Raw genomic sequence first — 26,147 nt, 5'->3', positions numbered from 1 at the left:
CATGCCTTCTCCCCCTAGCATCGAGCCTGGAATATTCCCTCAAGAGAAACTCCTTCATTCTAGGTTCTCATACACAACACTTAACATCCCTTACTTTATGTTTTTACTCCTTATCACTTTCTAACATACTCTACATACAGGGGTGGGCAAATGTAGGCCTATAGTTGTGAGTACCTGAAACACAGAGTTTATTCTTGTATTATTATTTATTTGTACAACTGTAAACATACTTTCGCCCACCTATATTTATATCCTGCCTTTTGCTTGGGTAAGGATTTTTGTTTTTGTTGTTCACTGCTGTATCCCATGGCTTAGAACAGTGCTGCAACATAGCAGGTGCTCAACAGATACCTGCTGAATAAATGAATAAAATGTGCAGTGAAAACTACGGGGTATGAGCTACATGGAATGTCAAAAAGGGAAGCACATGAGCAAGCATTTGTCAGTTTGACCTCAGTGTGTATGTCCTAGGCGGAGAGGATTGGTTAACGCCAGACATAACTCAGTGTTAAGCATACAGTAGGCTCTTCCTAACAGAATTGAATCTTTAACACTCCACCCTGGAGAGGAAGAAGCGACTCCCCAGGCGTCAGCCGGCAGACAGCTGCATCCTTTCTGTAAATTAACCAGTATGCCTGGCCAGTATTTTGAAAACTTTCTGTTTTCATCAGGTCCAAGAACCTCAAGGTGGGGTTGGGGAACTGGAATCTTGTAGGGGAGGGAAACAGTTTAGCTCCCAATGTTTAGCTCCTTAATTCAACCGCCCCAGGGGCGGGCATCACCGTGACAGTTTGGACCTACAGTAGACGCGGACCCCTCACCTGTGAACCGCCTGGGCCCCATACTTTATCTCGGGGGAGGCCCTGGCCCCCTGCCCTCGTAATTTCCTGGAGAATATGGGGCGGGGCAGTGAATCAGCACTCGTTGGAGCTGATGCAGCCTTCCTCCCCGCCAGGGGTCCCCAGCGGCCGCGTAATTAGAACCCACCCCTCCCTCCGCCTGAGCGCTGTGACCACTGGGAGATGTAGTGTTGACCGCCCCTTTGTCCTTGATCTCTTCAACGCATCACCTCCGCGGTGGGTGAACTACAACTCCCAGGGGCCCAGGCGCCGGGGACCTGGCAGGGCGGAGGCCTTAGTGGGGAGGGGTGGGGGCGTCTGGGGAAGCTAGGACGCTGGAACCGGGGTGAAATGAAGAACCGGGAGTGTTGAGAGCAGCGGGGAAGGAAGGGACAAGCAGAAGGGCGCGGCGAGCTGATTTGGGGAGGGGAAGCCCTAGAAGCGGAAGAGCCGGGGCGGAGCCTGGGCGGGGTGCGCGGGTGGGCAGGCCCTGTGCGTCACGGGGCGTGGGCGGGGCCGCAGGGGGTTGTCCTCCGCGGCACGCACGGCAGCCGCAGCCGCTTCACGCCCGCTCCGCTGGTTGCAACTCGAGCTGCAATCTTCGCGCCGCCTTAGTCGCCTCAGCTACCCGTTTCGTGGGTCGGTCCCTCCGGCACACGGGCTCCAGCCGCGCCGCAGCTGCCTTCCGAGCCCTCAGGCCTCCCCGGTTTTCTCGCCCGGCCCGACCCAGCCCGCGAAGATGGTGGATCGCGAGCAACTGGTGCAGAAAGCCCGGCTGGCCGAGCAGGCAGAGCGCTACGACGACATGGCCGCGGCCATGAAGAACGTGAGTTTCTCTTCCCCTCCCCCTCATCGCCCCAGCCCCTTCGCAGACGCGGGCGTTCGCGTGGACGACCCGTGGACTAGTCGCCTGTGGCGACTGTAGGGTTGGCCGCCCCTCCTCGCTCACTAAGGGGACAGGGGATGGTCCTGATAGCGTGTTGGGACCCAGATTGTGACGCGGCCTCTCCCCGAGTGTCTCCCAGGGCCGGCGGCGCTGCCTACTAGGCCCTCCCCGGGCTAGGGTTGGGGCGGGGTCTTGCTGGGCTGGTCTGTGAAGTGAGGTCTCTGCCCTCGGCGTCTCCGGGCTGCCGGGGGCCTGAGCCGGGACCGTGCGCATCCTTTGTGCCCCACTTCCCCTCCTCCCAGCCTTGGCGTGGGGGCGGGGGACCGCATGGATGCGGTTCCTCTTTTTCTCCCTTGTGTCTGGGCGGCGCCTTTCCCATTCACTCAGTTTGTTTCTCGATTTCTTAACATTCTCTGCCCCCCCCCCCCCAATCTTTCTCGCTTCCTCTCCCGACAGATCCTATAGAATCTCCCTGGGAAAAATGTAGGCTCCCCTGAAAACCTGGGCCCAGTGGTGCAAAATCGAAACCTTTCTCACGTTTTTCTTAACAAAAGGGCTCCTCTTTCTCCATTTCCCAGAGCAGAGTCCTCGTGCTTTTAGGACGGGGGGAATGTCTGTCTCGCTAGTCTTTTCATTGATTGTTCTCAACATGCCATCTTCATTTTTTCCTAATGTTTTGTACTGAAAAGGGTAGGTATTGTCTTTAAAATAAAGGTGGTGAATTTATCTGACTGGTTCAATTTGTGACATGCTGTTTGTTTTTTAAATACAGGCACACATCTGTTGAAATTCCTGTTAAGTTGATAAAATATTCTCACTAGTCTGTTATTGCAAACAAAGCGGTGGTGGGAGGCAGTATCAAGTCATTCCAGAAGATTCTGCATTTGTCATATTGCAGAGAGCCTAGACTGGGTGGAGGCTGGGAGGAGTTATTTTAAAGGGGAAAAAGTCTTTTTTAAAAATTTTGTTAGATGCATCTGAGGCTTAAAAACAAACAAACAAAAAAACAAGCTAGCACATTCTCATGCTGATGAAATGGGAATACTGATCTCCAGTTGTCTACAGATTCCTGCCTGTATTGCACCATTTTGTCAGTGTCACTACATTTATCTAATGGGTGTCAAAGAGTTTGATATTAAGGGGGGAGGTATTGAGTATTATTAAATGAAACATGGAAAATTAATCCAATGATTTAGGCCTCCCACTATCTTAATATTTAACTTCCTACCTTATGTAACAAAGGTTTTAAAATGCATCTTAAGTGTGAAGTGGATTTTGGAGTGTATCTTACATGTTAAATCTTTTTAAATGAAGCAGTATGGGTATTACAGATTACTGAATAACTACAAAAAGATGATAATGCTGATGCCTTTATATTTAAGCCAGCTACATGAACAAAAAATTTATCTCAGTAAGGAATGCAGTCGGTTCTGAAATTGGGAGTACCACTGAATTAATACATTGCTACAGTTGCTATCTTAAAACATTTTAAAACTCAGATGATAAGTTGCACTTTTAATAGTTATCAATAATGGAAATATATTTATTTCATGTTATTTAGTCTCTTCTAATATTTCCGTACTTCTAGTATCACAGAAAAGCGAGTGACCTCCCACCTATATCCATAGCAACCCAGTGATGTCACACACAATGACACAGAGGCTGCAATGCACCTAAGGGCTGGTAGGGAGTATGCAAATGGCATTTGTCCAAGGTAATGCAGAAATTAGTAGATAAGCCAGGTGGAATTGAGCACGTCATCTTTCACCAGATAAGAATTAGTGCAAAAAATAAGAATTTCATTTACCCTTCGACATGCAGGTCAGTGACCTCTAGATATGCCTATTCATTTTCCTATTTCTAGTTTTCTCACAAGAATGTATAAGATACATTTGTATTTTTAAACATTCATCTCACCATTAAAGTTGGGCAGTGATGGAATAAAGATAGAAATTTTAAACAAGAATACATTTTATGATCATAGTGCAGGAATGGGCTGTATACTTGGGCTTGTTGCATGTTATTAACTTGGCAGGTTTTAATAAAAACCTTTAAAAAATTATGACTTCCCACTGGGTCATTTCAGTAAATGTTAGGGAATATTCTGTTACAAAACACTAGGTTGGGATTTGGAAAAGTTCTCTTTTCCTATATTTATGCTTCTGCTGCTTGATGGAGTTTGAAGGAAAGAACAGTTTGTAAAATAAAGCAGACCTTTTTTCAAACCTGTTTACTGGGACTTTGATGAAGTAGGTTTACCTTGAACCTCATTTTCCTCATCTGTAAAATGGGTTAATATTTACTTGAAAAAGTTGTGAGGATTAAATAAATGCAATAGGTGCTCAACATGGAAACTAGAAAACTTTTTTTCTCTTATAAAAGTCATCTCATCATGGAGAATTTGGAAAATACTGGAAGATAAAAAGAAAATAGTCCTATATGTTAGAGGGATTGCATTTATTTGCATTTAATGAGATTATTCTAGTAATAACACTGTTGGGATCTGTGCAAAATGGTAGTTGTATATGGGTAACCAGGCTAGAAATAATATGCAGTATTTTGAAATGGAGGAAAGGGGGAAATTTAGTCTCTAAGACAAATGTGCAGCCTTGCACTTAAGAAGAGAGTGAACACCTAGGTGTTTGCTACTGGTTAGACAATGCTGTCTAGTCCTTTGGATTTTAATGGCCTCCTAGGAAGTTTACGTTCTAAGTAGGCTACTGGTACTTGCCTGGGGTGGGGGATAGAGAAAACATTCTGGGCTACTAATTTTGTTGAAGTCACTGGGTTAAGCAATTTAACTGTGTGGGTGGGGGGAGGGCATTGGTGGCAAGAGGCTATCTTAATTATATTTTAAAAAGTCTTCCTAGTAGAATTGATATACTTTAAAATTCTTGCTATCTGAATACTCTGTTTTTCCTACTAGCTCTTCCAGGAGGCTAGATCAATAGCCATTATTGCTAATGGAGTAATGACACCTTTGTAGACTCTTCAGAGGTGGAGTTCTGCCAGCCATTATTCTAAGTCATGTGGTTTCAATTGTTCTCTTTGGGGTGGAAAGAATACAGATAACAGTTTGCTTTTTGTGTGTTATCCTTCACAATAACAAATGAATGTTAACTGCTTTTATTATTAAAAAATTATATTGAGATAATAAAAGGTGTTGCTAAATGTATATCCTCATTAATCCTTTGAATTAACTGCTGACCCTGGGGAGGATTTCATCCCTTGTACTTGGTGGAAGCCTTATTTATTTATTACACCAAACTAAATTATTAAAAAGAGTGGAGAAAATGTCCTTGCTTTTATTGAGGTAAAAGTGACATAACTAACCATTTTCTTTTTAAATTTTTAAATTTATTTTTTAAAGAGGAAGTGGGGGGGGGCTTCAGTTTATTGTTCCACTTATTTATGCATTCATTGGCTGGTTTTTGTATGTGCCCTAACCCGGAATTGAACCCGCAGCCTTGGTGTATTGACACACTAAGCTCCTAAGCTGTCTGGTCAGGCACAAACTAACCATTTTCAAGTATACAATTCAGTAGCATTTGGTTTATTCACAATATTGTATACCATCATCTCTAATTGAAAAAAATGAGATCTTTAAAAAGTGATGATGGTCTGGCTATCGCTGGCCGGATTTCAAGACATGACTGATTCAGGAATGTGTCAGTAATGAAGTACCCACAATAGCAAAGCCAGCAGCAATCAGTATCCCTTTGTCTTTGTTTTCTAACTTCTGAAACTTTTCAGCATAAATTTAAAAGGATTTACTCTGAGCTAAGTTTGTATTTCCATTTTAAAAAAGCTACAGAGCTTAAAAATCATATGATGCTCATCCAAATACATAAGAACAGTTTATGAAATCAGAGCAAACTATTAACTATTTGTAGATCATGGAGATTTTGCTGGTGGTCTTATGACTCATTTTCCACCCCAAGGCTGACTTGGTTATAGGTGATTTCCCTGCTGTGTGGCTGCAGCCTCCTAATGAACACTATGCAGTACTGAGAGTGGTGAGCTACTTAAGCACGTGATTCTTAACTGATGGGATTCCTGTAAATAAGATGTTAAATACAGTGTTGTGGTGATTCTGAGGTTGCCAGAAGCTTCTCATCCTCATATCACTAGCCCTAACCCTATCTGGCAGGGCATTTTTCTGCATTTCTACCAGATTTCATGGAATGTGAAAGAAAAGCAAAGACCACTTTATACCTTTAATAGTCAAGGGAGGGGGGAATTACATATAAACCACTATCTTTTGTCTTATTTTCTAAACTCTGTTTCTTAGTGCTTGACCAGACATTTGAAACTGTAATTATGGGGGAGCTATATTTTTGTTGTCTTTCTAGGCTACCAGTACCAGTTGTCTTATGGCCTTTCCTCTCATAATCATTTTTCTGTTGTATTCCCCAAATTCCATTTTAGGTGTCAGCTATCATTTTGGTTCACTATCAAACCATATCATCCTACTTTAAGTTTGGCACTTGTAGAGGTCCTTGAAATTTTGTTTTTACTAATTTGTGAATTTGAATAGTTAAGAAAATAGTTACATGAAAAGTGATCAAAAAAATTCCCAAAAGGCAGTTTAATTTTAAGATAAATGGTTAAATAACTGGTCTGGTCCCATGATTTTGCAGAAACAATAAAAATTGTAAATCTTAGCCTGGCAGGGCGTGGCTCAGCGGTTAAGGTCGGCCTAGGATCCAGGAGATCGCAGTTCAATTCCCAGTCCGATTCCCGGTCAAAGCACATGCCCGGGTTGTGGGCTGAATCCCCCATCGGGGGTGTGTGGGGTGGGGGGGGGTGGTGTGTGGGAGGCAGCTGATCAATGACAACTCTCTCATCATTGATGTTCCTATCTCTCTCTTTCCCTTCTCTCTGAAATCAATAAAGATATATATAAAAATAATAATAATTGTAAATCTTAAAACTTTGCATGAGTTTTTTTGCTTTCTTTCCTCTTAAAAGAACTACTGTTGTCCTAGCCAGTTTGACTCAGTGGTTAGAGCGCGTCGGCCCTCGGACTGAAGGGTCTTGGGTTTGATTCTGGCCCAGGGAACTTACCTGGGTTGCAGGCTCTGCCCGAGTCTGCGCCAGAGCAGGAGGTAACCAATCTACGTGTGTGTCTCACGTTGATGTTTCTCTCTTGCTCACGCGCTCTCTCTCTCTCTCTCCCTCCTCCCCCTTCCACTCTCTTTGAAAAGCTAATGGAAAAAAATATCCTCGGGTGAGGATTTTTAAAATAATAAAAATTAAAAATAAAAGAACTGCTGCCTGGCTGGTGTGGCTCAGTTGGTTGAGCGTTCTTCTGGTCAGGGCACATGCCTGGGTTGTGGGTGGCTCGATTCCCCAGTAGGGGTTGTGCAGAAGACAGCTGATCCCTGTTTCTCCCTCTCCCTCGCTCTAAAATCAATAAATACATATTTAAAAAATAGGAATAAATGAACTGCTGAAGTCTAAACCAAATCTTCATCAACATTTCACTTATAAGGGTATGTCCCACAGAAGTAGAGTTTTCTTTACCTGAGCTGAATGCTGTTAATGTGCCACAAAGCATTAGTTGGGTTGTAAATAGGTAAACAGAAATGAGAGCCTTATGTAGATTTTTAAATATTTATTTTTCAATTACAATTTACATTTACTATTTTGTATTAGTTTCAGGTGTACAGCATAGTGATTCGACAGTCATATACTTTACAAAGTGATTCCCCTCAATATTTCCACTACCCACTTGGCACCATACATAGTTATTACAGTATTATTGACTATATTTCTTACGCTGTACTTTACATCCCCGACATACTGATTTTTAACGTGACATTTTAAAAATTTCCAAGTAAACTCATTGGTCTTATTTTCTTAATTTTTGGAGTGAAGTCTTATTTTTTTAGAGAGATCTAAAGCCAGTCTTAGCGAGTAGGGCCTAGGTGTAGTGTCCTTAATAATTCTGTTACTATAACAGGATGTCAGAGCTGGGAATGTGACAGTGACAGCAATGGGCAGCTGAACATGTAATGACAGTAGTAGCTCAAGAGGAATCCCTCATCCAACCTCCCCACAGCTGAGTCTGAAGAGCAGCTGCAGTGGTATAGAGAAGTGAGAAGGCTAAGAGGTAACAGGAGGAAGGCTTTTAAGAATGCAGGTTTGTTTTGAAAGAGATCATTGAAATCTTTAGCTTTCTGAAAGGAGTTATGAATTAGACAATTAGACAATTTAAATACCTTGATCTAGGAAACAAAGTTGCCTATGGTGCCAGTACTTTAAGGATGTAGAAATGAGCTGTTTTTTGTTTTCGTTTTTGTTTTTTACTGAATTATTTCACTTCAGTACCATTCAATTCAATACAGTTCTCCTTTTGTAGCAGTTTAACATGAAATAGTGAATGGGCATGTCTTTGTAGTGGAGGTCGAGCACGAATAGTAGCCATGCAAACAATCCCATACTCCCTACCAGTATACTTTTACACATGAGGCCTGCTTGGTATGGGTAGACTATGGTGGATGGCTGTTATTTTCAAATCATACTCCAGTCTTCACATGTGGACTACATCTGGTCTTTTCTAACTACATTTGTGTAGTAGAAATAGAAACTTTAAAGTTTAGACACCAGATTTTTTTCTTCTAGGCTGAAAATGACCCAATCCAAAAGGGCAAGGAGACCTAACAGGTTAGAAGAAGAACAGTAGTAAAGAGCATTCTGAGGCAAGCAAAGCTAGTGGGAACAAGTGGGCAGGGAAGGAATATTCTAGAATATCTTGAATTTGGGGATGTTGTGATTTTTCTAAGGAGTCTGGTTTTTGGAAGGCTGTCATCAATGAGACTGACTACTGATGATTAAAATGTCTGGCATTTAGGGTGCTAGAAAATTTGGGAGAAAAGGCAAGTATTTTCACTAGAATAATTCCCCATGGAAGATATTGCCATCATGTCTTTTTTGACATGTTTAGGCTTGCTTTTGTACCTTGCCTTTTCCCCTTGACATTATTTCAAGGATATTTCCTTCTATCATTAGTATTCTCAGTGGCTGAATAATCCTATGGGTGTGTCATAATTAAATTATTTTTTGTTTGGCATTTAGGCTGTTTCCAATTTTATAAATAAAACTGCCATGAATATCTTTGTGACTAAGGCTTTTGACACAGTTTATATATTAGGACAGAGACCCAATAGTGGAATTGCTAAGAATAATTTTTAGGGATCTTGAGACCATTACTAGTACTAGGTACGACCTCAAAAGTTTTGAAAAATATAATTGTTTGAACAGGTATGACACACAGTTCAAAATTCAAGGATACCCTACTGATCTACCAAGAAGAGAAAATGAGGTTCACATGGGGGAAAGGTTGACTGCTAGCTTTCAAACTTGACTTTTTTATAAAATTAAAATTACCCCTATTTGCCACAAATGCTCAAATTACCAGCAAGATCTCTTTACATTCAAATTTGGCAGCCTCAAAGTATAGTTTCTTGCTTAAAGCATTTACTCCAGCTGGCAAATAATTTAATTTTTCTTGATTTTTAAGAGGAATGCTTCTTTTAAGTTAACATCCAAGTCAGCTTTTACTCTCAGGAGGGGTTGGTTGAAAGGCTTGATGGGTCACTAATAGGGAGAGGAAAAAGAAAGAGTTCTGTATTTGCATCAGTATGTTCTTCCCTTTTTACTGCCTTTTCCTTGTTTTGAAAGGATAATGAAGGTAGATTCTTTTGTCAGTTCTAGTTTTTATTACTAATCTGATAGAAGAGCTAAAACCCAATTGATTTGTTGAAGACAATGTGAATAAACAAATTTTGCTTTTGCTAGGCTTTGTTGCTTGCCAAGCTTTTTTTTTTTAATGTATTTTTTCTTTTTTTCTTTTTTTAATATGTCTTTATTGATTTCAGAGAGAGGAAAGGAGAGGGAGAGAGAGAGAGATAGAAACATCAATAATGAGAGTCATTGATCTGCTGCCTCCTGCACACCCGCTACTGGGAATTGAGCCCACAACCCCGCCATGTACCCTGACCAGGAATTGAACTGTGGTCTCCTAGGTCATAGATAGATGCTCAACGGCTGAGCCATGCTGGCCAGGCGCCAAGTTTTTTTAAGAAGAGAATAAAGTTCTCTTTTTTTAAATCCTCACCTGAGGATATGTTTATTGATTCTAGAGAGAGAGGAAGTGGGGGAGGGGGTGGAGAGAGAAACATCAGCTGCCTCCTGTACAATGCCCTGATGTCCTGACTGGGATAGAACCCGAAACCTAGGTATGTATCCTGACTGGGAATCAAACCCACGTCCTTTTTGGTGTATATAGATGACACTCCATCCAACTGAGCCACCCTGCTGGGGTACTTGCCAAGCATTTAAAAAAATTATTTTGCCTTAATGTCAATATACTACTGGGGGAATGTGTGTATAGATAATCTATAGTAAGTGTACATACTAGCTGTCTGGACCCAGACAGCTGGGGTTTGAATTATGCTCAGAAGTATAGAGCTGACCAATGTAATGATATCAGTAAATTAGGTGGATATACTGCCATTTTATTTTATTTTATTTTATATTTTACATTTTATTTTATTTTATTATTTTTTACCACTTGAAGGTCCTGTAGGTAAGTAAAGACTTTAGATAGTTGGAACTTGATCCATCTATTGAGGAAGGAAGGGAAAACAATATGGTAAACTTCAGCTATAGTAATGGATTGAATTTTAAAACTTGCATGAAATATATTTCTATTGATGATGTTACTTATTTAGAACTATGTCTAGCATTTAGATTCTCAAAAACAACTAGTTCTTATTGAATATATGGTATACTTAAATTTTAATCATGTTTTTTCTGTGTTCATAAGTTGGCTGGCTATATATACACATATAGGCTATATATACACGTTTTTAATAAATGATGACTAAGGACTTTTAAACAAGTGTTTATATCTTTTGTGAAAATTGAGCCAATACCATTATTTACTGCACTGTTGCAGCGTAGCATTGCTCTGACCACAATGGAGAACTTAGGGTACTTTTTGGTATAACTTTTTTTTTTTTTAAATATATGTTTATTGATTTCAGAGAGAGGAAGGGAGAAGGAGAGAGGGAGATAGAAACATCAGTGATGACAGTCGTCATTGATTGGCTGCCTCCTGCATGCCCCCAACTGGGGATCGAGCCTGCAACCCAGGCATGTGCCCTTACTGGGAATTGAACCGTGATCTCCTGGATCCTAGGTTGATGCTGAACCACTGAGCAACGCCCAGCCGGGCTGGTATGACTTTTCTTAAACATCTGTTCTGTAGATTTCTGAACTGACTAAAATCTTTTTGGGGAGCCCTAGCCAATTTGGCTCAGTGGTTGGAACCACGGACTGAAGGGTCCTGGGTTCAGTTCCGGCCAAGGGCCTGTACCTCAGTTGCAGGCTCAATCCCCAGCTCTGGTCCAAGTTGGGGTGCTGCGGGAGGCAACCAGTTGATAAGTCTCTCTCACATCGATGTCTCTCTCTCTCTCTCTCTCTCTCTCTCTCTCTCTCTCTCCCTCTCTCCCTCTCTCCCTCTCTCCCTCTCTCCCTCTCTCCCTCTCTCCCTCTCCCCAAAAGCAATGGAAAAAATATCCTCTGGTGAGGATTTAAAAAAAAAAAACAAACAAAAAACATTTGGGAAAACAAAAGACAATAAATTACATACTCTTAGATAAAACATTGCAATGTAGTTTGACCTTTACTCTTACTTGGGAAGCATCTTTATATACTTTTTCCACTTAATTTCACAAAAGTTTTATAAAGTGAGAGTCCCATTTGACAGGCATAAATATTTAAGCAATTTTCCTAAGGCTTCAGCTAAAAGTATTTCCCCCTCTAAATCTAAGGCTCTTTTTAAAGGTTTTTTTAAGGAGTCAAAGGTAATGTGTATAAATCAATATTGATGATCTTTTAACTGTTGTTCTCACTGATTTATTTTCATTAACTTTAGTAAATTTTCCATTGTTTGCAGAAACATTAAAAATCCTTCAAACTATTGCATATTTAATATTTTTCCAGTTAGTTGTCCTCGAGAGGGTCATTATGTAGTCCAGATTAAAATATAGAACAAACTTCCTTTAGAACAGTCCTAAAGGCATTATTACTCAGTATGAGTGTAATCTGGTTTTTTTTAGAAAACACTTAATCCCATGATCGTGGTATGTTTTAAATGCCATTTAATAAAGGAGAACTTTGGATTTTTAACATGAGGAGTTAAGTACTATAGCTTTGCTCTAGGAGTTTTACAGGTATTTCCAGGAGGTGAAAGAATGCCACTTAGAACTGGATGAAAGAAAAGACCTTACTTGAAAGAAATGGGAGGAAGCTGTGACCTTTTTAAAAAAGTTTTTTTAATTGATTTCTAGAGAGAGGAAGGAAGGTAAAAGAGAGAAACATGGTGTGAGAGAAAAACATCGATTGGCTGCCCCCCACACCCACCCCTACTGGGAAATGAACCCACTACCTAGGCATGTGCCCTGACTGGGAGTTGAACCTGCCACCTTTTGGTGCACTGGACGACACTCCAACCAGCTGAGCCACACCAGCCAGGGTGCTGTAACCTTTTTGCACATCAAAAATAATATGGTCTTATGTAGAATTCACAAATTGGAGTGTGGAAACATGTTTTGAGTGGATTTGGATGAAGATCAAAGGAAGAAAAAAGATAGTAATTTGCATATTTTGGAGACAGTCTAAGCAAGTGGAAGAAGTGAACAATATTGATAGAATCACAAAGGGAAGACAGTTGTGATGAAGGATTATTGAACATTTGTAGGAATATTTATTCCACACATAAAAATGGAAGTAAGTCCTGGCCAGTGTGGCTTGGTTGGAGTGTCGTACTGTACACCGAGAGGTTGCCGGTTTGATTCCGGTCAGGGCACATACATAGGTTGCAGGTTTGATCCCCAGTTGGGGTGCATATGGAAAGATGACCAATTGATATTTCTCTTCCTCCCTCCCTCTCCCTCCCTCTCCCCTTCTCCCTCCCCCTCCCCCTCTCCCCCCTCTCTCCCCTCTCCGTATCCCTCTCCCTCTCTAAAATCAATAAGCATGTCCTTGGGTGAGGATTTTTTTAAAAAATGGAAGTAAGCTCAGTGGAATCAGGACATTGACATCACACACTGGGCATCAGGGGGGATTTCCTAGAGGAAGTGATGCCAGAGCAGTGTGGGTGGGAGGGGGTGGGAGGAAGGGGGAAAGGATTTAGGAATAAATGTCTAGACAAAGACTAATAGCATGTTTAGCTTTGGGATATACAAAGAGCAGAGTCTGTTGCAGTAAATACTCACTGTTGATTATACTGGGGGAATACTATAGTAGTGCGCATTTGAGGGGATTTAGGAAAGGAGTCTCGCCCTGGCGGGTGTAGCTCGGTTGAGCGTCTCCCATTCATTGAGAGCTGGCCGGTTCCAGGTTCCAGTCCCAATCAGGGCACATGCCCAGGTTTCAGGCTCAATGGTGGGGGGGGACATGCAGGAGGCAGCCTATCTATGTTTCTCCGCCTCTTCCTCCCTCAAATAATTTTAAACATTTTTTAAAAATAGGGAAAATAAGAAAATGAGTCTAAAGTAGTAAATGGATCAGTTCATGCAGGCCTTGTATAAGAGGACAGTGACAGTGAAGGAGTCTGATTAGTAGAATGTTATAGGGATCTAGTCTGAAGGGATGAGTACCTGGAAAAGGACAGATTTGAGAATTTGATGACTGGCGATAGAACAAGAAAAGACAAAAAATGATGGAAAAGATGGATTAAGTTGCGGCCATGCTGAGTTTGAGGAAACATGTAAGTAGAGGTAAATAGAGACAGCATGGTTTCATTTTAATACATGAAAAGCACTTAGAACAGTGTCTGGCAGAGTGTAAGCAGTCAGTATTACTTATTATTCATTAAGTAAGCAAGTATTTATTTAAAACCCACTAATTATCGGGCTCTGATCTAAGATAATATACCATCCCCAATGTTCTAGTGGGAGCATTCTATATATCCATGATAGTTGAAACCAGGCATAGTAAGATCACCTAGGGACAATGGAGAGTTGAAGTCAAAATGTGAAGCCCTGGGGAGTAGTGCCTTAGTAGTGACTGGAATGAGGAATAACAAACTAAGAGTGGATATATGTGCAGAAAACCAGGAAAGAATGCTAACAAAAAGTCAGCAGTATTAGATTCCTTTAAGATAAAGACAAGGTAATATTGGATATGTGAAAGAGGAAGACATTTGATGACTTTTTAAAGAGTGGTTATAGTGGTAATGAGGTAAGAAGTGAAAGAATGTTGAAGAAATGATAACAAATACAGTAAATTCTCACTCAACATCAATAGGCTCTGCAACTTTGAGTGGCGAAGAGGGTTTGTTTGAATAGGTACTAGTAAGTCAGAGTTCAACCTTTTCAACCCTTATTGCTTTTCAGCCATTCTGTTTTCAGACCGTTCGAGAAGTACACTGAAAAAATGTATTTTATTCAGTACAGGTAGGGCAAAAGTAGGTTTTACAGGTAAAATACCTTTGCCCCACCCTCTTTTTTTGACGACTAAAATTCCATTATATGGATATATCATAATCACCTCCCATCAAAGGTTATTTAAGTGGTTCAGACTTTAGTTGTTACAAATAATGCAGTGAATTCTTTTCTAGAAATGGAATTGCAGAGTTAAAAGGTTTTTGAGCACTTGTGTTTTCGATAGTCATTTCCAAACTGCCCTCTATAAATTTATAGTTTCCAACAGTGGATGAGAGTGCTGTTCACCCACACACATACTGTCCCCTTTCACATGAGTCGTCAGACTTCTAAGTTTTGTCAATCTGATCAGAGAAAAATTAACATTCATAATGAATGGGGTTGGGAACTGTATGTATATTTTCCTTTTCTTTCTACTGTCTATTCCTTTTGACCATTTTTAAAAATTATTGGTTGGTCTTAAATTCTTTTTAGGAGGTCTTTATGTAATGGAGAAATTAGCCCTTTTCCTGTGTTGTATTAGAGACTCTGCATGGGTGAAAGAGCACAGAATTTGAAGGGCCCGAGTTTGTGTCCTTGTGCTACTGTGTGTTAATGGTGTAATTTGAGGGGGAAAATTATTTCATTTCTTTGCATCATGTATAATGTCCCCTGTAGGGTAGTTGTGCAAAAAACATAGGACTTAGTGATGTCAGAAAAACACAGGTACTCAGCCAGCTCTCCTCTTATCTCAGACCTTGAGTGTGGCTCTGAATATACCATGGAAGTTTAATACTCTTCTAGAATGACTCTTCATTCCCTCTTCCTGGAATGTTTTTCCCTTCTGTAATTTGTGTCCAGGGTGACCGCTGCTGGTTTTTAAAAACCTAGCTAAAGTAGTTACTTTCTTTTTTTTTTTTTTTAAATATATCTTTATTGATTTCAGAGAGAGGAAAGGAGAAGGGGAGAAAGAGATAGAAACATCAATGATGAGAGAGTCATTGATCGGCTGCAGCCCACAACCCAGGCTTGTGCCCTGACCGGGAATCGAACCCTGATCGCCTGGATCCTAGGCCGATGCTTAACCGCTGAGCCACGCCCGGCCGAGCTAAAGTAGTTACTTTCTAATTAAAATATTCTCTAAGCTTTCCAGGAAGAGTTTTGCTACCTTAAAAATACCTCTGTGACTGATATTCTAAGCTCGTGTTTCCTCCTTGTGGAGAATTTTATCTTCAGCACAGTGTGGTGGTTGACACTGTTGGATGTTCAATGAATTACCTGCTAAGGAGTGGCTTTTAAGTATATTTTCCTTGCCATCAGACCTTATGGGACATGTTATATCAAGTTATCTAGAATGAATATGTGTTGGAGGTCCCCAAGACTATCCCCCTAGGTTTAATGATTTGCTAGGACTCAGCATAGAGTCTCACTGGTGGCTATGGTTTATTACAGTAGAAAGATACAAAGCTAGATCAGCACAGGGAAAAAGTGCTTAGGGTGAAGATCAGAGTAAACCAGGCACAAGCTTTCAAGGGTCCTCTCTCAGTAGAGTCACACAGGATATATGTGTGAAATGTTTACTGAGGAAACTTATTTTTATTCTTTTTTTTTTTTAATCCTCACCGGAGAATATTTTTCCCATTACTTTTCAGAGAGAGAGAAACATATATGTGAGAGAGACACATTCATTGATTGGTTGCCTCCTGCACTTGGCTGGAATCGAACCTGGGACCCTTCAGTTCATGGGTTGATACTAACCACTGAATCAAACTGGCTAGGGTAGGGAGTTATATTTCTTAAACTGTTGGTGAGAATAACAGATTTTTCTAGCCTTTTTACTCTTAATCTCCAACTCACTAAAAGAAATGTGAACTTTAGCTAGTATTGTAAGAGTTGAGAAGAGAGAAACTTCAATTTTGTTTTTAAGCAGAACACACAATGCTGGAATATACAAGCTTTCCACATATTCCAACACTTGTGACAGTAAATTTTGGGGACCATATTTGTAATTATTGCATTCTTATAAACAATTCAGTGATTGTTTTGAAAAACATTACTTCCCTTCTGGCATATGTCACATCTTCCCACATTGAATAGTCATTCTATCTTGATTAAGCCTTTATTGGACACTGGGAATTTTTTTGTCCTTTTAAAAAATTATCTTTTGACCTTTAAAAGTATTATGGTTGTGATCTCTATTTTAATGTAAAAGTCACAGATTCATTCTCATACAAGTCATTTTGATCTTAAGGATTTTTCAAAATTCTGATTTAAGGTTTTTAGAGTAAACTTGCTTTCCTTTGAACAGACTTTTTAGAGTTAAAGGCTGTTCCCTCTGATTTAGTTTTCAGTGGCAGAGAACATCTGAGCATGTTCCAAATGTGGTTGAGTTACTGTATCTAAAGGTGATATTGGCATGTCATAGTCTCCATATTCCAGTTTGTCAGAGGCAACTAGACAAACTTTACATATGCAGAAATTGCTACCTTTGGGCTCTGTAGCCAAACTTTATTTGCAGTATGAGACCTACCAGTATGTAGCATACTGGTGAGGTAATCTGAGCTTTAAATAGTTGCTGGCTCTTGAAATAAGGACAGCATGATTTAGGGGAAAGGCCAGGACTCTATCTCAGTGGCCTTAGGCACTCTGTGGCTCCTCCTTACATGGAAGACAGTTATTCAGTTGCTCTAGAGACAGCTAGTTAGTCTTCAGTATCTGCACATTCAGTGAGTATAGGCTAGAGTCCTATGATATGTTGGCCCAAGGCCTACAGAGGTCCTTGCTTGCCATCACTTGGCTTGTTTGAAAGCCTGTCTGGGGAATTTTTCTAGCTATATGATACTATAGTTTATGGAAAGACAGTGGTGTAAGGTAGTTTCAGCTTAGAATAGAGCACAGGATGAAATGGAGAAGAGATACTCGATATAGGAAGATAAATTAGGAGATTGTATAAGAAATTTAGAGGCTTCCTAGGTGAGAATTAAAATGAAAATTATTCAGGGTATTCTCAAAAGTAATTGCTCACATCTGTATACAACTTGGCTGTGTCAAGAGCACATTATTGTTCATCTGATAAGCACTCAACCTTATGAAAGAGGCAGAGGCCTCTGTTTTATAGGTAAGCAAACTGAGGCCCAGGCAGATGACATGTCTTGCTCCCAAGGTCACTTAGTAAATGGTGAAACTGGGAAAACCCCCATGTTCTGGGATATTGGAATATATATCAGAAATCAATAGGAATGACAATGGCCTGAGGGCTGAGAATAGTGTAGCCAAAGCCTAAATATGTAAAGAATTGGATATGAGATGATAAGCCTCCTTATTCAGAAGTGATGTTTCCACAAGGGGATATGGTAGGGGGTCATGGAGCAGAAAGCACCTCTGTTTTGGTTTTCTTCTGCTCTGAAGTCCAGTATACCAAACCCTAATCTCCCACTTTGCAGTCTATAGCACTTAGGTCATGTCTGGTAGAGGTACTGTTGTTCTCTAGCGTTATAATGGAGAATCAGTAAAGCACAGTAAAAGGTTAACATAAGAAAAATGACTGAAATATTTGAGTGTATATTACTTGCTGGATATTGTGAGAATTAGTAAGCAAAGCATGATCAATTCATTCAAAGAATGAATTGCAATAAACTAATAAATATGCTTTGGTTTATATTCTGGTTTAATTATTTCTGAGACATTATTTTAAGTTGCACAACCTGTTTCACTAAGCATAACCCTCCCCCACCCACCCCCTTTACAAAAGTAGAATATATACTGAGTGTAAATGATTCATACATAGAAAATAAGTTTATTGGCATCCAATCACTGCCCCCCCCCAATAGTTTAGCAGATCTTTTTGGATTATAGCCCCCTGACCTTTCACATCTATAAGGAATACGATATTACATAGATGCTATGGTTGATCTACACAGGAAACAGTGAGACCTCTAGAGAGTAGCCAGTTTAACTGGGGGTGGAAGGAGAGATGGGGAAGATTTCTCAGGACAGTAGTATTAACTTGGTTCTTGATAATTGTGTAAGTATTTTCCAGGGAGGAACAGTGGGAAATAGTCTAGGCAGGGGCAGAAGAACAAAGAGCAGAAGTATGAAGGTTTTCGCAATTAACATGTTACACTGGAGCACAGGCACATGAGGGGGTGAGGGGAGGGAACCACCTAATTTGCTGTAAGACTTAGGAAATAGTGAATGATCTGGGGTTCTTGATGTTGTGACTTAGCCATGGACTTAGTATACACCAGTTTAGGTATGATAGTTAACTAGACAAATAAAAATGTGACCTCAGAATAGGAATAAAAAGAGTTCTATCCTTGTAAAATTTTCTGTTTCATATTGTCACATACGTAGTACTTAGTATATATGGATGGCTCTGATACCACATAAATCAAGTTATATAAATTGAATGTAGTATTAGTGACTTGATTTATTATATCAGTTTCAGGTGTACAGCATAGTGGCTAGACATTCATTCATTCATTCATTCATTCATTCATTCATTCCTCACTCGAGGCTATTAACACTAACCACTGAACCAAACAGGCTAGGGCAGTGGTTAGACATTTATATAATGAAGTTATCCAATGTCATTAAATCTAGTACCCACCTGGCACCATACATAGTTATTATAATATTATTGACTATATTCCCTATGCTGCACTTTACATCCTCATGACTATTTTGTAACTACCAATTTGTACTGCTTAATCCCATCACCTTTTTCGCCCAGTCCTTTAATCCCCCTTTCATCTGGTAATCATGAAGTTATTCCCATTTTATTTTTCGTATTTTTTATCTTTTTTTCTTCTGAAGTCTTAAAAATTTCTGGTAATAGTGGTTTGTTGGTGATTAACTCCTTCAGCTTTTTCTTGTCTGGGAAGCTCTTTATCTCCTTTGTTTCTAAATGATAGATAGCGTTGCTGGGTAGAGTAATCTTGTTTGTAGGTCCTTGCTTGCCATCACTTTGAATATTTCTTGCCAGTCCTGTCTCGCCTGCAGAGTTCCTTTTGAGAAATCAGCTGACAGTCTTATGGGAGCTCCCTTGTACATAACTCTGCTTTTCTCCTGCTACTTTTAAGATTTTCTCTTTGTATTTAACCTTTGGTTTTTTAATTATGATGTATCTTGGTGTGGGCATGTTTAGGTTCATCTTGTTTGGGACTCTCTGTATTCCCTGGACTTGTGTGTCTGTTCCCTTCAGATTAGGGAAGAGTTCTTGTCATTATTTCTGCAAATAGATTTATAATCCCTTATTCTCTCTTCTCCTTCTGGTACCTGTATTATGCAAATTTTGTTACTCTCGCTGTTGTCCCAGAGGTCCCTTAAACTATCCTCATTTTTTTTGGATTCTTTTTGCTGTTCTGATTGGGTGTTTTTTGCTACCTTGTCTTCAAATCACTGATTCGATCCTTTGCTTCATGTAATCTGATGTTGATTTCACCTAACATCTTCATTTCAGTTATTCTTTATTTCTGACTGGTTCTTTTTTTTTTTTTTTTTTTTTTTAATATATCTTTACTGATTTCAGAGAGAGGAAAGGAGAGGGAGAGAGAGAAACATCAATGATGAGAGAGTCACTGATCAGCTGCCTCCTGCACGCCCCCGGCTGGAGATTGAGCCTGCAACCCAGACATGTGCCCTGACCGGGAATCGAACCCAGATCGCCTGGATCCTACGTCAACGCTCAACCTCTGAGCCACTCCCGGCCGGGCATGACTGGTTCTTTTTAATGGTTTCTGGCTCTTTAAGTTCTCACTAAGTTAATCTATTCTTCCCCTAAGTTCATTGAGCATCCTTATATCCGGTTTTTTGAACTTTGTATCTGGGAGATTGCTTGCCTCTGTTTCTTTAGGTGTTTTTTTGTTGTTTTTTTTTTGGAGTTTTGTTCTGTTCTTTCATTTGGAACATGTTTCTTTGTCTCCTCATTTTGGCTGCCTCCCTGTGTTTGTTTTTGAGTATTAGGTAGATCTGCTGTGTCTCCTAATCTTGGTATGGGGACCTTATGTAGAAGTGTCCTGTGGTGTAGTCTCCCTGTTCACCTAAGCTGGGTGCTCCAGGGGTGGCCCTTGTGTGGGTCGTATGTGTCCTTCTGTTGTTATTGAGCCTTGATTGCTCTTGGCAGGTTGATGGGATTCACCCTCCAGCTATGACTGGCTGAGAGGACTGGCCGTGACTATAGCAGATGAGCTGTTGTATAGGGACTGATCCCACAGAGTGGATTTCACTTTGGTGGGGCTCTGGTGCCTGCCAAGTTCACCCTTTGGGTGTTTCATTTGTGTAGCTAATTGGGTGTTGGCTCTGGTGTGGTCTGAAGCCAGCCAGGCATGTTGGTTCTGGGGCCTCTTGGAAGGGACTCTAGTGCAGGCCAAGGTGAGCTGCTGCCTGTGCCCAGCCTGAAGCCACCTGGTAGGAGTTACAGAGTAATCTAGGATTGGTAGTGATCTAGGAGAGAGGCTGTGCTATGAACCAAGGCCAGCTGCCACTAGAACCCAGGGCCGCTCAGCAAGAGTACAGGACACGTGGGGCCAACCGCTGCTTGTTTTAGGTCTGTGGACCTTTGAGAGATTTTTTTTTTTTTTTTTTAATCCTTACCCAAGGACAGTGCTCAACCAACTGCGCCACTCTGGCTGGACAACCTTTGGGAAATTTTAGGGAAGTCTACAGCATGGGCCAGGGCCAGTAGCTTATGAGGAACAGCCTGTGAAAGAGGCTCTGGCTGATGCACAGGTTGGGTGGAGTCGGGTCTCAGGTAATCATAAGGGTGAGGCCAGCGAGTGGTGTTAGGTAGTTTGATGGAGACTCAGATTTGGTACCCGCCTGGGAGGAGGGTTCAACAAAGGAACAATGGCGTCTGCTAGCACTCTGTCCAGCTCAGAGCTGCTCCTCCATCCTGTACCCTATTCCTCCCCATATGTCCCTGACGTTTTTTGAGCCTGCTGTCCCAGCACTGGAGCTCAGAGCAAGGGAATGTGTTAGTAAGTCCATGCTCAGGCCTTTTATGAGGAAATTCTGGGTCTCCAGAAGCCCTTCATCTCACCCCGACTGAATCCCCACTTATTTTTACAGCCAGATATTGTGGGTATGGGACCCCTCCCTCCTCAGGGGAAGGTCTGCAGCCAAGATACCTCTCTGGATTCTTGACCTCCACAATTTAGTTGTAATTTTGGTGTGGTCATGGGAGGAGGCAAGCACAGCGCTCATTTACTCTGTCATCTTGACCAGAGTTCTCAGTGTTCTGTTGCTTTAGTTTTCTGAAGGCAACTAGTCTTTGGGATGATGAAAACCCTTTAGAAATGCCCGTCTTGAAAGAAGCATTAATTCCTATTGGCCACCTCAGCTCAGAAGTACTTGTTCACCTCTTCATTCTTTCATATTGCTAATTGTATTCAGTCTGACACTACAACAAATATGTGTTCCCAAGTTACTAAAATCTTAGTGGTCAGATTCTGTCCCATGCCCCCAATTTTGACTACCTTTCTGAGGTTTATAATTCTGAGGCAGAAAAGCCTCCTTGTTTCTAAAAGTCTGCTTGAAGTTGACTCAATATTCTCAGCCAATACTCAAAATATTCTCACCCAGAAGGGATGGGACTGGTTTAGCAGACAGGGCAAGATTAGGAGGAAGCTGTCATTTTAGAACAGAATGGAGTATATGAGGCATATAAGCCATCTATACTAAAATCCCTAGGATTGGTGTGTGTGTAATGTTACATGAAAGAACTGTTGACCAAATTTAGATCAAAATTTGATTTGTCATCTAATAGCTAGACTTGACAGTTCCTTAATGGAACAGCTATGTGATAAGTATGTGTCCTTTTATGGGGGGAAAGCAAGGGTTCAGGCACCATTGAACCAGCTGCATTTTTTTCCCTGTTGCTCCTTCCACCTCCATCCCCCATTCCTTACACCCACACAGCCTAATTTCTCTGTTAACCACTTTAATCAACTGATGGATCTGTTTGTGTTTTAGCAATATAAGGTTAAACCAACTGACATCATGTGTACCATAACAACTCTATTCTTTTCTTCCTAATAGGTGACAGAGCTGAATGAGCCACTGTCCAATGAAGAAAGAAACCTTCTTTCGGTGGCCTACAAGAATGTAGTTGGGGCACGCCGTTCATCCTGGAGGGTCATTAGTAGCATTGAGCAGAAGACTTCTGCAGATGGTAATGAGAAGAAGATAGAGATGGTCCGTGCTTACCGTGAAAAAATAGAGAAGGAGCTGGAAGCGGTATGTCAGGATGTGCTAAGCCTGCTGGATAACTACCTGATCAAGAATTGCAGTGAGACCCAGTATGAGAGCAAAGTGTTTTACCTGAAGATGAAAGGGGACTATTATCGCTACCTGGCTGAAGTAGCCACTGGAGAGAAAAGGGCGACTGTTGTGGAATCATCTGAGAAGGCCTATAGTGAAGCCCATGAGATCAGCAAGGAGCACATGCAGCCTACTCACCCCATTAGATTAGGCCTGGCTCTTAACTACTCCGTTTTCTACTATGAGATCCAGAATGCCCCAGAGCAAGCATGCCACTTGGCCAAGACCGCCTTCGACGATGCCATTGCCGAGCTCGACACTCTCAATGAGGACTCCTACAAGGACTCCACTCTCATCATGCAGCTCCTTCGCGACAACCTAACGCTCTGGACAAGCGATCAGCAAGACGACGATGGTGGAGAAGGCAACAATTAAGGCCCCCCAGGTGGACTGGCAGCGCACGCTGATGCTACTACTGCAGTCTTTATTTTTTTCCCATGAGTTTGGGGGTCGGGTGGGGGAGGGAAAGGGAGGGATGACCTTCCTAGGGAGACACCCACGACCTGTCCTGTCTTTGATCGCCTCTTTGACATTTTTGCCAAAATACCACTAGTGGAAAGTCAGGCTAGCTGTGCTGGTATTGGAATAGCAGCCTCACACCGGCATATGGACTGTTCTGTAGATTAATGCAAGTGGAGCTGTCTGTCTTTAATTTAACTTATTGCTAGATAATAGGATTTTAAGATGAAAAGAAAACTTCAGTGGAATGGCCCTCATTCAGTAAGTTCTGTGGTTCCAGTAAGGATTTTTATGTACATATGCTCTTGTCTTAAGTTTTGGGTACTTTCTATCTCATCTGTTTTAGCTGTGCATTTTTTTCAGGGTGTACTCTACCAGACATGGAATAGTTTAAATCCCAAACGGACAGACTTAGAACATAAGGTATATTTATCCTTATGGTTTAGGCCTTGCTAGTTTTCTGAAGTCTCTGATTAGTTGACAGTATTAACACTAAATTGCAGTTTACAGTATTTCTACATTACAGCCATATGTAACATCAAGCCATTGACTGTGTATTTTTCTTTGCTAGTTATTTTGGCTTTACATTCTTATTCAGCCTTATCCAGGTTGGTTCTCTCTCTCCTAGGCCAAAGGCTTGCCTGAGGAGCGTCAAAGCTACTTTAGGTTCTGGTTAATAGGTGCTTGGCAGGTGGCTGTGGGATTTTTGTCTTTCTTTCCTCTTAAATCCACCACAAAAATTATTAATCACTTTAATAGAAACATTAAACACCACAAAAATAGAGAAAATTCAGGTCTGTATGTCATTTATTGCATTGATATTTTCAGAGAAATCCTGATTTGTAAGCTGCCACAGCTCCTTCCTCAGGGATTATGCTGCCATTTCACTCTTCACTTGAGTCTTCCCCACTGTACTTTATGCTGATGCCACTCGGGTTGAAAAGCTGTTGGGTTGTAGAGCTGGGTGGTCATTTTGAGAGAGTTTATGGTGCAGTGTGTGAAAATTCAGGTGCTAGAAGCTTACTGGTAGAAAAATCCCAAAGGAAGAGCTCTGTTCATAAATATTCTGTCCAATTCCAGGATCCTTGTAAGTGTGTCAGTTTTTCCTCCCTGAAAATACTCTTTTCCCAATTAATTGTTACAGGAAAACAAACTAAAGTCATTATCAAATAATAAATACTTAACTCCTATTTGACCAAAACTTTTTTCTATATGTTTTTTTCTCTTTAGCAAAAGCATAGAAATCAGATTCATTTCTTGTGCATTCAGTGCACGGTTTAGAATAGAAGGAAACCACATTGCTATTTTCACAAATTCCTTTTCATTTAGCCTTAAGTCCTTCATTCTTATATTTGATAAATCTGTCTGAAAACATGATCTGTGCATGTGTGTGCAGCCTTTTTTATAAGATCAGTAACTGTGAACTCCCAAGATAGGTAATGACACCAGACTTGATTTCTTTGTTTTATTTAGGCAAGGAGACAGATCAGTAATGATTGAGGAAAACTGACACTTGCTTTTGCTAATACCAAAATTGAGCTTACAATTATGAAATGAATACGTTTAACGGGATCCAGGTGATAGTGAAGATACAATGGTAATGATACTCTGTAACATTGCACAGTTTATCCAGCATGACTTTCCTTAAAAGGTCCCCTTCCTATGCTAGAGTGAAAGTCCCAATTAACTGAACCCTACCAAAAGAAGTAATAGAAGAAAGCTTTATAGCTTTTTTGCCATTATAGGGCCCTAAAGTCAATGCCATGGATGGGAAAAGATTTGAGGGGGGGAGGGTAGGTGGGGCTTTCCTTAATTTATCTTAATGTCCAGTGAGCAGTGTTGTTGTCCTTGTAGCATTTGGAAATGATTTACTGGAATTACAAAACCTATATATTTTTTTTAAATTTCAGCTTTGGCTCTGGCTGCTTTTTAGAATAATGTAAGATAAAATCATACCTGAGGGCTAAAAATGAAGAGGGAATAGGAGACTTGATATTTAAGCAGCTTGAATGGTTTCTTTTCTTTTCTTTATTTTTAAAGAAATGCACTTGCCTATGATATTGTCTCTCCAGTGAAATGATTACTCCTCCATTACTCTATTGATACAATATTGTGCATGCTAGTGTTGTATTTCTATACAGTAGCTTGAAATTTATTAACTTATACTGTAGGTGTTATGTATTCCTATGACAAAAAATTAAGTCTTCAAATTTTTTAAAGTTTTTTTAATTTAAGTTTTCCTTTTGGGGGTAAAGTTTGCTCTACCAAATAGTGACTGTAACAAATTGATCTGTTTTGGATGTTGCTATAGTGACATGCAGTTATATATTTTGTTTTTAAAAGGGGGGGGGCAAAAGAAACACCAGTGTTAGCTTAATCTTAATGTCTGGTGTTTGTCATGGTGAAATTATAACTATTACAGTGTAGGAGAACAATGAATATGTTCTCTGAATGAGCCTTTGTGCTTTTTGTCATGTTATGCAGTGAACTATTTTTAAGGTCTAATCAGTGATTATTTTTTCAACTCCGTGTTTCTCTAAGGAATTATTTCACACACGGACCATTCTTAGCAGTTTTCCTCAGTGATGGAATATCATGAATGTGAGTCATTATGTAGCTGTCGTACATTGAGCAAATAAACTTACAGATCTGATGTCAGTGCTACATAGTTTTATTTAATGAATTTAAATTTTCCTTTGCTTTTGAAGGTTTGATTGGATGTGAGTGTTCTCTCTCCCTTCCCTACTCTTGGATTGGGGGAGGGGCAAAACAATATATATTGAAAAGCACCTATATCTGGGAATCAGACCTGGATTTACTGACCGTGAAAAATCATTGCACCTTTTGGGCCTTCTTTGTTTCTCCTACAAAATGAGTGCCTTCAACTAGATCTTTGAAGGTGGCATACAATTAGACCTTAGTTTGAGCCACAACTCCTTTTGATCTTGGAGCAAAGGGCAAATGACAAAACTGAGCCTTCGGTTGGGGGGGGTGCGTAAGTCTAAATGAAAACTGGGTCACGTGCCTGGTTCAGAGCTCTCAGGTGCCCAATATTGTTGATCTCATTATGTATTAGATGAGGTGGTTCTTTGTACTTATAAATGTTTATATATATATATAGTCTTGGATTTTTTTATTCCTTCTGAGGTGGTCAGCAGCCATAGTTGGTGTGGGCTGAACTCTCACCAGTCTGTTGTTGCTGATGGC

The 26,147-nt window shown here is 40.7% G+C and overlaps 1 protein-coding gene across 1 annotated transcript; it reads left to right on the top strand.

The window, feature by feature from the left end:
* The first annotated feature begins 1,159 nt into the window (after positions 1-1,159).
* On the top strand, positions 1,160-25,593 carry YWHAG (tyrosine 3-monooxygenase/tryptophan 5-monooxygenase activation protein gamma). The gene is made up of 2 exons (XM_081131250.1): positions 1,160-1,665; positions 22,200-25,593. The coding sequence occupies exons 1-2, from the start codon at positions 1,579-1,581 to the stop codon at positions 22,854-22,856; spliced, it is 744 nt and encodes a 247-aa protein (XP_080987376.1). The 5' UTR covers positions 1,160-1,578; the 3' UTR covers positions 22,857-25,593.
* Positions 25,594-26,147: the final 554 nt, after the last annotated feature.

This window comes from Miniopterus schreibersii, assembly GCF_964146895.1.
Source record: "Miniopterus schreibersii genome assembly, chromosome: 3".
Classification (NCBI taxonomy): Eukaryota; Metazoa; Chordata; class Mammalia; order Chiroptera; family Miniopteridae; genus Miniopterus; species Miniopterus schreibersii.
This window is presented reverse-complemented; position numbering and strand designations above follow the sequence as displayed.

Coding starts and splice junctions, on each gene's coding strand:
- YWHAG (XM_081131250.1), top strand. CDS start 1,579: ATGGTGGATCGCGAGCAACTGGTGCAGAAAGCCCGGCTGGCCGAGCAG. Junction 1,666..22,199: donor TGGCCGCGGCCATGAAGAAC/GTGAGTTTCTCT, acceptor TCTTCCTAATAG/GTGACAGAGCTGAATGAGCC.